The sequence below is a fragment of the Apis cerana genome, linkage group LG3 (assembly GCF_029169275.1).
Source record: "Apis cerana isolate GH-2021 linkage group LG3, AcerK_1.0, whole genome shotgun sequence".
NCBI classification, from domain to species: domain Eukaryota; kingdom Metazoa; phylum Arthropoda; class Insecta; order Hymenoptera; family Apidae; genus Apis; species Apis cerana.
The window spans coordinates 470,365-484,970 of record NC_083854.1 but is presented as its reverse complement, the minus strand read 5'-3'; the positions used below and the strand labels follow the sequence as shown (position 1 = coordinate 484,970).

Genomic DNA, 14,606 nt, shown 5'->3' with positions numbered 1-14,606 from the left:
ATCAATGATATATATTTTACAATTATAATATGTAGTTAACTATTATGTTTATTATAAAAATAATTTTATAGATTATTTTGCATATAATTCATTGATGTTTATTAATTTTTTTTCCTTATTATCTATAAAGATTTATATGTCTTGAAATATTGCATTTCCTATATATTATATATGGTTTAATTTATTTTATAAATTTATATTTTCAATATTTATAATTATTCATTTAATAATTTTAAATGTATATTAGATATAGAATTATATAGGTATTGATATCTTTGGAATTGAATTTTGCTTGTAATATAAATGATATTTACATTTCATATTTTTGTTTTAATTATGTTCATTGTTATGTTATATTTGTTATTTTATTGAAATTTTAAATATTTGTATATTATTTATTATTTATTATTTATCTATGAATTTGCTATTTATATTTTCTATTATTTTACTTTGAGTTTATTTTTCCTTTCAATTTTTAATATTTTAATTTTTTTATTTCAAAATCCAATAAGATATTTTACTAATACTATTATTTTTAATTAACTATTTTATTTGTGTAAGTATTAAGTTTTAAAATTTAGTATAAATTAATATAATTTATTATATATCATATTTTTCTCTATTTTGTATATAAAAATTATATTTTTTTTATTAAGAAATTTTGAAACTGAATTTAAGCATATCAATGAATCATTTTGGGAGATGTCTTTTCATATTTTAATTTTATTTTTGTTGATATTTGGATCCATATTTTTCGTTTTAAGTTATATTGATTATTCTCCATCTCTTCATTATATAAGATATAATTATAATTATAATTTAATTGAGGAATTTTATAATCATATTTGAAACTTATAATTATAATATTTTTGATATTTATAATTATAATATTTTTGATATTTGTTTTAATTAGTTATATGAAACAGAATCAAAAACTTTTTTTTGTAGTTATATTTATATTTTTGGAGTTATAATTAGAGTTACATGTATAATAATATAGATATTTTTTTTATTATTTATTTCATATATTGTTCTTTACATTCTTAATTCTTTTTTTTTTTTTAATAGCTTTTTATTTCTTTATCATTATCTTGTATATATATATGTGTATATATATGTGCATCATTGATAATTATGAGATATGTTACGAGATTATATTTTTATATATTATTTATAGACAAGTAATAGAACAATGATTTGAAAGTATTTTAGGTATTTTGATTTTTCGATTTCATATGTCATATTTTTTTTTATTATATTACTATTTTTCTGTTAATGAGATCATTTATTATATGAGTAGTGTGTATTTAAATAGTTATATTTTATATATTATTAATGCTTAGTCTTTATATATTTATGAGATTATTTTCTAAAATTCTGTTTTAATTATAATGTTTGATTATAATGTTTTATATTTTTTTTTTTTATTTTCATTATTGCATATAGCTAAGTTATTCCATTTATATTATTAGGAAATCATTATTTTATTCTTATATGTTTATTTTCTTTGTTGCATGATATTTTTATAGAATTTTTTTTCATTGTTTCAGAATATATAATTTTTTTTTCTTCTTTCTTTTGCTTCCTTATATCTTTTTATTTTTATATTATAAATAATTGATTTTTGTTTCAATTTGTATAGAATATAATAGAATTTTTGGTGTATGCTTTTATATAGCAATATTATATGTATTTTTATTTTCCTTTTCAATCAATCAAATTATTGTTATTATGCATTATGTTTTCTTATATTTTTATTTTAGAATTCTGAATTTATTGTTTTTCATTTACATAAGATTTTGTTTATTATATATTGCACATAACTTTTCTATAGTATGGATGTGATTGCTTGTCATAAAATTATTAATATATTTTATTGTTATGTGTGTATTATATCAAAGTTGAAAAATTTTAATCTTTCTTTTAGATTTTTTTTTTATTGTTCCACATTTCAGTAATTTACTTCATTTATTTTCTTGTTTCGGGATTTATGTTTTTATTTGCTTGTGATGTCAATGATAAAGATTTAATTTTTTGGCATTGAGCTAGATAGTATGATTAAAAGAATTAACAAGTGTTAAAATTGTGCCATCAGACATGTGTGATATAACAATGCATGATGATGGATTTGAATTGTACTTGTCTTTATATTTGATATTGTATTTGTCTGTATGTATAATGTTTTTATTTTTTATTTTTTTTTTGATATTTTAAATTTTATATGAAGAAAATTATAATTCTTTTGTGATCTATTATTCTTTATTCTGTAATACATGTCACATGAATATTTTTTTAAGAAAAATATTTGAAATCGATATTTTATTTTATTTATTTTCGATTTATTTATTGTGAAATAATAATCTATGATGTATTGATTCATTTTTTACATCATGTATTTGCTTTAATAATTGCAAAAAATTTTATATTTATAGTATCATATATATATTTTTTTATTAATTGATATTATATAGTTAATGTAGTAATGTAATATATCATTTTTATTATATGATGTCTATATACATTTATACTAAATGTAATTTGTTTCGCCAATAATATTTTTAATCTTATCAATTTGTAATCTCTTATTATATATTCTATTATTTTTTTTTTTTTTGATGATATTTTCTACACAAATTTTTCTTTATTATTATGTGATATATATATAAAATATGAGATATAATCAAACAGTTTGAAAATTTTTATCATAAATTGTTTATTTCAAAATGTAATGAAATTTACAATAAATCTCCTTGAAAACGAATTTAATTTAAAATTTTGTTTGTTGAATTTTTTTTTTAAATTTTTTTTAATTAATTTATCAGTTAATTTATTTGAATCCACATTTTATATACAATTTTGCAAATCGTTTTCAAAGCTTTTTTTAATTTAACGATTATTTGAAATTTTAAAATATTTCACTTCAATATTTGAAAAAAATGGAAAAAGAAGTTAGCTAATAATAAATTTAAAGAATAGACAATTGCACAAATAACGAATTTTATATTAAGAATTTTTAAATTAACAACTATATACATTATCGTGATACAACAGCTATGTGAAAAAATGAAAGAAAATAATCGAAAAAAATTTTGAAAATTATTTTGAAATCGGTTTATAAAAATGTATATTATAAATTAGAAAAAATATTTTTAATAACATTATATTTATAGAAACAGTTTTGAATTGCATCATAAATTCAGTTATGTCTTGATATAAATTCTTGAAAAGTTTTTGAACTTTCTAATTCATATTTTATATATAATATTATTATGTTATATATTGTTACATATAATTTTCTTAATTTTTTTTGTTTAACTATAATATTTTGTTTTTTTTTGTATTATTGTGAATTTTTTTTCTGAAGCAATTATCTCATTTTTTTATTTATAGAAAATTAAAAAATTTGTATTAAGAATGATATAAATTTATCGATTTTCGTAAAATTTTTCTAGAAGAGCAACAAAAAAATTTTTAAATCTTTAATTTTTCTTGTAAATTTTCTTAATAAATTTAAAATTTTTCTTACCAAAATATTAATTTACATTATTATATAAATACTATATAATTGTATTAATTATTATTCATAATTATTAGTTATTAGTATTATTGCAAAAAAACTATATCCAATCAAATCATAAAATTGTGATGGATTTTATCATTGTATTTAAAAAATTTTGTTATGAATTGTTTAATTGCATATCGTTTGAATAATATTGCAATATTTATCATATAATGACTTTATTATTCATATCTCTTTCTTTTATTCCATCATTATTGTGTGTATATTTTTAAATATATTTTATTATATTTAAATATATTTTGATTATTTTTTAAATTGAATGATATTTATTATTTATTTATTTTAATTATTTTATTTAATGTTCTAAAGTCTAAAAAAAGTTTCTGAAATTTTTTATTTTTTTTGTCGTGAAATGCCTGTATATTTGTTAGTTTTTTCTTTCTCTTTTCAACGTACTGTTATTATTTTATGTATATATATCAAATATTCCTTGAATAATAAATATTAATTTAAATTCAATCTAATTTAATATAATTTCATATAGGTGGAATTTTCGAACATTAAAATTACAAACAACTATCTTCTCTTCGATTTAAATGATTTTTAAATATGTTATAGACATTCTGAACAGCTATTTCTTAAGCATAATTATAATTTTTGAAGTATTCAGAAAAAAAGATTATTATTATTACATAGTAATAATCTATTACATATTACATAGAATTTCACGCATAGAATACATTTACATTTATGAAAATTAGCATTTAACTGTCATTTATTAATTATTTATAAATACATTATGATTATAAACATACAGCAATATTTTTTTTTTTAACATTCAAAATATATAATGAGCTAAAATCAAATTTAAAAATTATCTATCTAGAGACTTTGAGCATTCCACGAATCCTTCAAATCTACAATAAATTAATAGATACTATTTATGAAATTAATATCGCTATTATTATAACTTCGATGATTTTGATCGCTTCAAGATTATTATTTTATATTTTATATTTGTAATCCGTAGATCCGAAGTTGTATATAAATAAACATATATGTTCTATATAAATATATATTGTAACGAATAACAACACTCACACATGAATTTTGCAGAATATTCAAGGTTGGTATGGCGTGAAAGTCAAGATATTTTAAACTTATCACAATTCATTTGATATGATATATATTTGAGAAAATAACTTTTTGATCTATTTATTCATTATATATATTATATATATTATATATATATATATATATATATATATATATATGTATATTGTTTTGTTGTAGCAATATTATATTAATTATATATAATAATTTAATAACAATGCAATAATTTAATAATATTTAATAAAAGATAGATGGCAGAAGAATATTTACGGATATGCTATTATAAATATATACATATATATTGAAATTCTATATAATAATAACAATTTTTTTATAAATATCTTGAAAATTAAAATCAATCGTTGTCTATATGTATGTATGATAAAATTCTACAATAGTATAATATATAAAATATAAGCAGAATATAACAGAACATAATATATATATTATAGAAACAAATTATTCAAAATCTCATCCTATAACATATTTAAAAATCATCAAAATCGGAAAAAAAGTAGCTTTTTTATTCCAATTTTTTATTTGCGATATTACATGTTTTCAATATTATTATTTTTTATATGTGTTTATGTTTATAGATATATTAATATTGAATTTTTATATGTTTCTTTTGAATTATTCTGTTAAATAATAATATTTTTGAATAATTTTTAATCTTATTGCTAATGTGTATTTTTGTATTTTTTTTTATTATAGTGGTATTTGAATAATAGTAAATAATATCAATTAAGCAGATAATCTACTTTTGCTTAATGACTTTAATGACTTTTGCTCAAATATCAAAGATCATTAAATACTATTAAATTTAAAAAAAATATATAAATTGCATTTTAATATTATTATGTACAGTGATGAAACACAAATATAAATAATACATTGATTGCCACAATCAAAATATATTAAATCGAATAAATTCAAATAATTTTCATATAGAATAAATAAATTTTGTCCAAAACAAATTTATACATTAATTTATACATTTCTTAATAATTTTCGAATCGTTATGTTCTATTATAAAATTTAATCTAGTTTGATCGTCAACTTTTTTTTGGTCTGTCAGTAAGCAAGTTATAAACATTTAAAATACGATTTTATGATTCATTTATTTATCTAACAATTATTCGAATCTGCAATATGAAAATAAAATATAAAACAACTCTTAAATAATTGAAATTATGATGATAATATCAGGTTTAATATTTATTGATGTAACATCGATCATTATAATTTTAGGTGCAATATTGTTCTATTTTATTTTTTTGAAGAATCTAATATTCAAATTTTTTATAAATAGATAAATACAATGATTTTCGCGCAATATTCAATCTTCAGTATGAATTGAGATTTCAAGACAATATATTTTATATTAATATTAGTTCTATCTATCTTTTATATTAATATTATTTACTGTCAGTATGACTATATAAATGGAAGATAAATAGCAATTTTATACTTATATAGCACATGTTATATAAATGTATATATGTATATATAGATATATATGTATATATATAATATATATGTATAGATATCATAAATATATATAGATGAATAATAATAATAATTTTTTTTTGCAAATATTTTGAAAACTAAGACTGATTGTTATATCATTATATGTAAAAAAGAGTTGTCCAAAATATTGATTTCTTATAATATGTTTCAAAATCATCAAAATCATCAAAATTGGAGAAGAAATAGTTTTTTTTAATATTTTATTAATTTTTCTTATTATAGATTTCTAAAACTTAATTCAAAATTGAAATGTGAATTTATAATGTGCATCAAATGTATAATACATGTATATAATATGATAAATGTATATAACAAATGAAATTTAAATGAAATATATATTATTACATTTATCATGCAGATTGAATTTATTTCGTAAATTGAAACAAAAATTTTTATTTCTTAAATTTTTTTTATTGGACAAAATCCATTATAAACAAATTTTTACTATTTATATTTTTTTATTCTTCTAAACATAGTTTATTATAAATATTATATTATAAATACATAATTCATTATGTAAAATAATATAAGCTATCACATAATAAGTTTAAAGACAGTATTTCTTTTTATTTCAGTCTTTTCGTCTTTGCTACTATACTTACAATTCCGTTTTTTCGCTTTATTTTCACTTGAATTATCTCACTATTGCTTTTTTTACTTATTATATAATTTGACTAACATTAAATAATAAAAATAATAAAAAAAAGAAATTAAAAACGAAACTTAAAATTTGAAACTTGATATTTGATATAATATCTATAAGCTACTGAGCATTCGCCTAATATAAGAAACGAAGAAAAAAAATGTTTCGAAAGACCAATCTTACATTATCCCTATCTTATTAAAATAAAGACTTATGCTTTTCAACAATTAATTCCTATTTATATAAAATATTAATATATTTATGAAAATTTTTGAAAAATCGGTTCTAGAGGTCAAGATAAACATAAAAATTAATATAAAAATTGATTAAACTTAATTTATTAAATTATAAGCAATTTAAGTTTATATTAAATTGAACAAGATAAGAACAAAATGCAATAACAGAGGATAATAAAGACAGAATGATTTTATTCTTTTTCTATCTCGCATCTAATTTCAATTGTTTAAATTATAAAATATTTAATTTTTAAATAATATTTAAATTTAATAAAATTTGATATTCATATTTTTGATACAGAAAATAAAATAATAAATTATGATAAATTATTTTGATCATTCAATTTGAGAAATTTATTATACTTAGACATTCTGAAAATACATGTGTTCAAAATAATACTCATACATTTATATAATATTTATGTAATAATTAAATCAAATAATTTATACAAATGATGTTTACAAGATAAAATATGTTGATTTCTTTTTAATTTTCTCTACTCTTTTTACTTACTTAGTAATATTATGTAGAGTATGTAGTTTCAGTATGATGAGTGTTCATTCATTATTCTACAATAGTAAGAACAATATTCAATTTCAACTAAATTTATATAAATGCTGCATTGAATAAAGAAAAACATCTCTAATCTCAATTCCATTAAATATATATAAAATTTTAAAATATTATTTTATTTTTCATAAAAAAGTATTCTTTAGATAGGAGGACAATTCTTATTTTTTTTTAATAGAATACCATAACTAATTTGTATTTATTTCATTTATTTATTTCATATATATAATTTTTAAAAAATAACTTTTATAAAATTGAATAATGTATCTTTAAAATATTTTTCATTATTCTGCATAATTAAAAAATTATGACAAAAGAAAAAAATCTAAAATTTAAAATGCAAGATATTACAAAGTAATTAAAATAAAGTTATTCTAACTTAAAATTTTAGCTGTTCAAAATAATAAACTTCTTAGTCTATATATATATATATATATATATATATATATATATATAGATATGTATATATATATATATATTTATATTGTACTAACAATAAAAAAAACTTGAAAATAAATATCAAATATTATTAAATTCGTAACTCAATGCTGTTCAATATACAGAATAATATAAAAAATATAACTAAATATTTTAGAAGTGTAGAATCACCATTTTAAACATATTATATGAATTTAACTTAATTTATCTTAATTTAAGTTTTTGATGTTCTAAAATAGCAGGATCTAGCTTAAAATCTATTTTTTTTGTCACTCACGTGATCTTAACCTAAAGAATAATAATTCAAAGATACAGTTATTTTTTCTTATTTTGCAATAATGAAATATCTCATAATTAAGAATTGAATTTATTAAAAAAAATATATATTTATATGAAATTTAATTGATATGAAAAAGAATCATATAATACAAATTATATTTTTATATATCAAATAGTGAAAAAGATTCCAAAGTCAAATTCATTTTTATAATAAAATGTAAAATATGAAATGAAATTGTATATTTTTTTTCCGTAATACGATAAAGTTTTATAACAATAAAAGATCTCATATGGCAGATCATTAAATTTATCATCGTATTATAAAAAAAAAATATACGATTTCACTTATAAACAAAAATTATTTAATTTTGATATTGAAATTTTTTCTATCATTTGATACATAAAAAGATAATTTTGCATATAATAAATAACTTTTAAAAAATATATTTTTGATAGATTCAATTCTTTCTTTAAAATATTTCAATATTACAAGATTATAGTAAAGAAAAAAATAATTTTTTATGCATATTTATATATATATATAATATATATATATATATATATATATATTATATATATATATATATATATATATATATATATTATATAAAATCATAATAAAAACATTATATTATTTTGTTAAAATATAAAATATAAAAAGAATTTTAAGGATTCAATAAATATCTCTTGTCAAGTATAGATAATTTAAAGAATTTATGTTTTATTTACTATTTTTTAAATTTATTTTAAAAAAATTTATAATATTTAAATAATAATGAAATTTAATTAAAATAAAAAATGATTTTATATCACAAAGAAAGACTCTTTATTTAAAGAAAAGAAATGGATTGAAAATATTTAAGAATCCATTTCTTTTATCATCAATAATCTTGAAGAAATAAAACAGTTTTAACAAATAAAACATTTATTTTAAAATTGACTATAAATATTTTTTTTCATTTAAATTTTTATTTTATTTATATTCTCAATTTTTAAATTAATGGATATAAAAATAAATTATTATATTTAAGGATTTATTATTTATTAAGACATTAAAGAATTAATTTATTATATTCAATAAAATAAAATATCAATATAAGAAAAAAATTTGCTTTTTATATAAAATTTACAAAAATATCACTGAATTTTACAATCCGAGCTATTATATACTAGAATTCAACGATCATTACTTTTACAATTTCGATCATTTCTATTATAGTTTTTTTTTAAAAATTTATGTTATGTATATAATTAAAAATAAAAATTATATAAAATATATTTCTTTTTAGAATTTCATAAATGATGCAGAAATTTTATTGGCATCTCCAAAAACACCCGAAGGATCTGGTGGAACTTCGATTACTGGTAGCACACCTGGCGTTATAGGTGCTCAAGAAGTGTACAAGTAACATTATATTTTATTATTTATTATTTTAATATTTTTTTATATTCAGAAAGTTATTACAATTCTTTAGAAAATACAATTTTTTTATTTTCATAAATTCTTATAAGAAATCATTTCCAAGTGTAAATTGCCGATTTTAATAAAATTTATGTATGTAATTCTCGAAAAAATATTTGGAATCCAGTTTTTTTTACATGTTAATATTTATACCAAAGAATTGAAAAGCAACTTCTATTTGTGATTTAAAAATATTTATAGCATATAAAAAAATTTTTAATGAATTTCATAAAAATGATTCAAATATAAAAATTATATATTTGTTTTCAAATATTGAATTCAGCTATATTAAAAAAACTTTTTAGAAATTTATTTGTCTAAAAAAATAAAAATTTTATTATTATTGCAAAATGTTGTTGAGTTTTTATAAAAATTTATGAATATAAGTAATAATTATAAACTTATTATGAAGATAAATAATTATATAAAATACAAATAAATTAATCAGTTAATTATTTTGATTTTTGATATTGTAATAAAATGTATTCTATTTATTATTTTTTTTATTTTATATGAATAGAACTTATAAATATAAAAATTATATAATTTGAAAAATCAAAATTATATGATATTATATGATATGCTTATAATTTTTTATTTTATATTTATTTTGCATAATTATTATTGTAAATATAATAATATCAAATACATATAATTGTTTGTGCAATTTTAAAAAAGATTTATAATAATTTATATAGAAATAATTCCTTGCTGCAGAATAAGTTCTAGTTAAGCTCTAGTTAAAACAGAAGACAGAATCATGTTAATTTATAAAAGATTAAATTTTTATAAATTGTTAATTAAAATATAGATATTATTAATTTTTATACAAATTTTAGATTAAATCTTTGATATTTTATTTTATCTTTTCCATAATGCAACATTTTAATTTGTGAATCCAAATTCAAATAATAGAAAATAAAATATGCTTATAATTCAAAAAATGCAATTCTTTAATTTTTTTTAAGTTATATTTTCTAAAATATTAATATAATAGATAAAATAACAAATAGATATATAATATAATCCTAAATGAACAATTTTTTATTCAATTATTTCTTTTTTTTAGAGATCCCAGACAAAAAAGACTCGCGGAAAAACAGAAACAGCAACAAAGTTCTCAAGTTGGGCAAGTACCTGAAAAACTCAGTTTTAAAGAAAAAATGAAAATGTTTGCAATGGAAACCGGTGAAGATGGAACTCCACGGGATAAAGTGAAAATTTCACGTGCGCAGCGTGAAATAGATAATATTGGAAATCCCGCACTGAATAGCAACTATTACAATAACAGCAATAATAGCATCATCAACACCAGTAATAGTAACCAAAATAATAATAACAATGGCAATAATATCAATAACAACAGTAGCAATCGACAACAATAGAAATTAAGACTGAAAATTGAGATTTATTTTTTTTTAAAATCATTACATGGATCAGATAAAATTGATGCATCTGATACTGAACTATTATTATACCATATAAAGAATGTGTGTATTATATTGATAATGATACTAACTATTTCATACTGAATACCGATATCGAACTGTTATTATATCATATATAGAATACGTATATTATATTGATAATGATACTATTTCATTATGAATATGAACATATATGTAAACATATATGCATTCCAACAATTTATCCAATTTTGACCAAAATATTATATATTATAAAAATAAATAATAAATAAATAGAATAATTAAAAATATTAAAGTAGAGGATAAATGCGTTCATATAATAAAATCAGTCTTCATATTTTTAGTATTTAATAACATAATGAATATTAAATGCATTTGAATTCTACTCATTCTATTGGACCAATTTACGATTTTTGATAGTAATAATTATAAATAACGCTTATAATAAAATATACTAAATAAATCAATAAGAAATAATATTTAAAATAATTCATTATTTCTTATTTATCAAAAAATTAAATGAATTTAAATGTTTTAAATGAAATATTTAATTGAAAGAAATAAATGCAATTAAATTTTTTATATCTCATTATTTCTAATTTTGTTTTTTTTGATCAATAAATTTTTTTAATGCTATGACTTTTTTTTAATGTAACATATTAAAAAAATGAATTTTATAATGAATTGACTTGTTATTGATATATTTAGATAAAATATTTAATATAAATCATCAATCATACTTTATGCACTTTTATTCATTATATCCATTAAATAAATCTATCGTTTTATAATTTTTATTTATCTAATCATTATTAATGAATTTGGAATAACTATTAATGTGGATTAATTTCTTCAAACTCTTCGAATATGCTATTATTTTCATAAATGGAATATTAAATGGCACAAAATATATAAAATTTTTGTGAAATGAATTATTACATAGAAATTTCATCCACTCAATCTAAAATTTAATATTATAAATGAAACATATATATGATAATGCTTTATTCATTACTCTTTAATTTCGAGAAAAACTGCCCAATAATTTTAAAATCGATGAATTAGTCGAAATAGATCTGTTGATTGGTCCGTATATTCGTCATTGAATTTTTTCTTGTGGAAAATAATAAAAGATATTGTGATACAATATAATTACAAAAAATATGCAACAGTATATTTCGAGAACATATAAAGTAAATTATATCGGATATTAATAGCAGTTCGAAATATAATGAAAGTAAAGTGAATGCATAAAAATTAATGTAATAGATTAAATACATACTATAAAATAATAAAATAAAATAAATAAAATAATAAATATTTTATCTCAGTTTGAGATTCAAGATGAACTAAAATTTTAAATTAAATTTATTATAAATTGTTTTGTAAATTTGCCTTTTTTCAGCATTAAAAAAAAATCTATTGATTATGCAAAAAATTAAGGCTAAAAATCTTAAAAATATAAAATATAAAAAAAAGTTGTATTCATCTCCTTTGTATTTCTTGCAATATACTTATATATTTTATATTATATATTATATTTAATTATTTCATTTTTGATACAAGTAAGAGAACGAATTATTTTATGTTAGTTATTGACTTATCTTGTATATTGGATTTCAGAATTATTTTGATTTATGAAGATAAAATATCATAAAGATTATATATCATGAATTGTACATAGATAGAATTAATTAAAATTTTTAGAATTACTTGTTATACGATGTTGTTTCGTATTTATATTTGATATAACGAGTGTCGAATAGAATATTTTGATTTATGTATATGCATTTTTTCGTTTTAGCCAAAAAATACGATAGCTTTAATGCAATCGTTGATAAAATATACGGATTAAAACGTAAGCATAGATGAATTTAATCAAATATGATAGATTTGAAATAAAACAGTAATTATGCGAATAAAAAATGGATTAATGAACATATTTGATTAAAAGAACTTTACCATGAAAAAATATAATTATATACAATTAATTTCATATTTTATGACTATTATAATTTTTCTGCCTTCTTAATTTGTTATATAAATATAATAATCATTATAATCATGATATGGTATAATACATTTCATTTTAACATATATAAAAATAATAAAAAAAAATCCTTTAATTATTATGTTTCTTAAAATTAATTTTTTAACTTAAATTCCTTTTTTGTTTTTGCAATTGTTATATATTCTAAAAAAAGTATTAAAAAATTATTGAAATTAAATTGATAGAAGATAAATAAAATAACGAAGAATTTGCAGTAAATAAAATATCTTTTTTATTATATATCGAATATAAAATATATATAAATACATAAATACATACATATATTTGTACTATATTTTTTTTAACAAAACAATGATTTAAAATGAATATGCTATAATTGTATATGTTATTATAAATCATTATCATAGTTTATAGTTTGTAACAATTATATCTATAAATCACCTATTTTTTAATTATTGTAAAAAATATATAATGCAATTAAAAAATAAAAATTATTTGCAATCTATATTGATAAAAAAAATATACTTTAGACAAAATTAAATTCTTTTTTAATAATATCTAATTTCATAAAAATAATAAAGTAATTTTTAGATAAAAAAATAACTTGTAATTAAAGAAAATAATTATGGAAATAAAACTCTGTCTTTAAAAAATCATTTGCATATGAAAATATTCTTTTATTACATCAAATGGATATTTCGAAAAATATCAAAATAAAAGTATTTTGAAAATAGCAATAATTAAATGAAAAAATAATAAATAGATAAAAAATAAATTTAATGAAGAATTAATTAATAAATAATAATTAAAAATTAGGAAAATTAATTTTAATTAATTATAATTTTTAATTATAATTTATAATAATAATTCATCTATTTTTGAGACATCCGTTTGTTCAGAAAATTTAATTATTATAATATATATTTAAAAAAAAGTTACAGACAAATATATAATTTTAAAATTCCTTTTCTTACAAATGTAATATATTCAACTTAATATCATTAAATAAATAAATAGATATATCAAACACATATATAAATGAAAAATTGTCATCATATATCAATGTATATTATAATAATTTTGTATTTTTTAAAAAAAAATAACCAGAATTCAATATATCTTATACTGTGTCCATAAATTAAAAATAAATAATTTATAATATAAATTAAAAATAAATAATTTTCAATAAAATTTAATGATGAAACTCTTAAATTAAAAGTAAAGAATTTTATGATAAAATTTTATTAAACCAAATTTATTTTATATTAAATATTTTTAGATTTTTAGACGTATAATGAATCAACCAATCAAAGATGTTTTAAACCAGTATCGACTTCTTGTACTATAGAGAATCGTACGATAGAGAGCGCATGCTA

The 14,606-nt window shown here is 16.8% G+C and overlaps 1 protein-coding gene across 1 annotated transcript in view; it reads left to right on the top strand.

Moving 5' to 3' along the window:
* Positions 1 to 9,905, top strand: part of LOC108004067 (afadin) — a 48,495-nt gene extending 38,590 nt beyond the window's left edge. Inside the window, exon 28 of the mRNA XM_062073251.1 lies at positions 9,620 to 9,905. Coding sequence (XP_061929235.1) covers positions 9,620 to 9,739 — 120 coding nt within the window. The 3' untranslated portion in view covers positions 9,740 to 9,905. The remainder of the gene's footprint in view (positions 1 to 9,619) is intronic.
* The last annotated feature ends 4,701 nt before the right edge of the window (positions 9,906 to 14,606 follow it).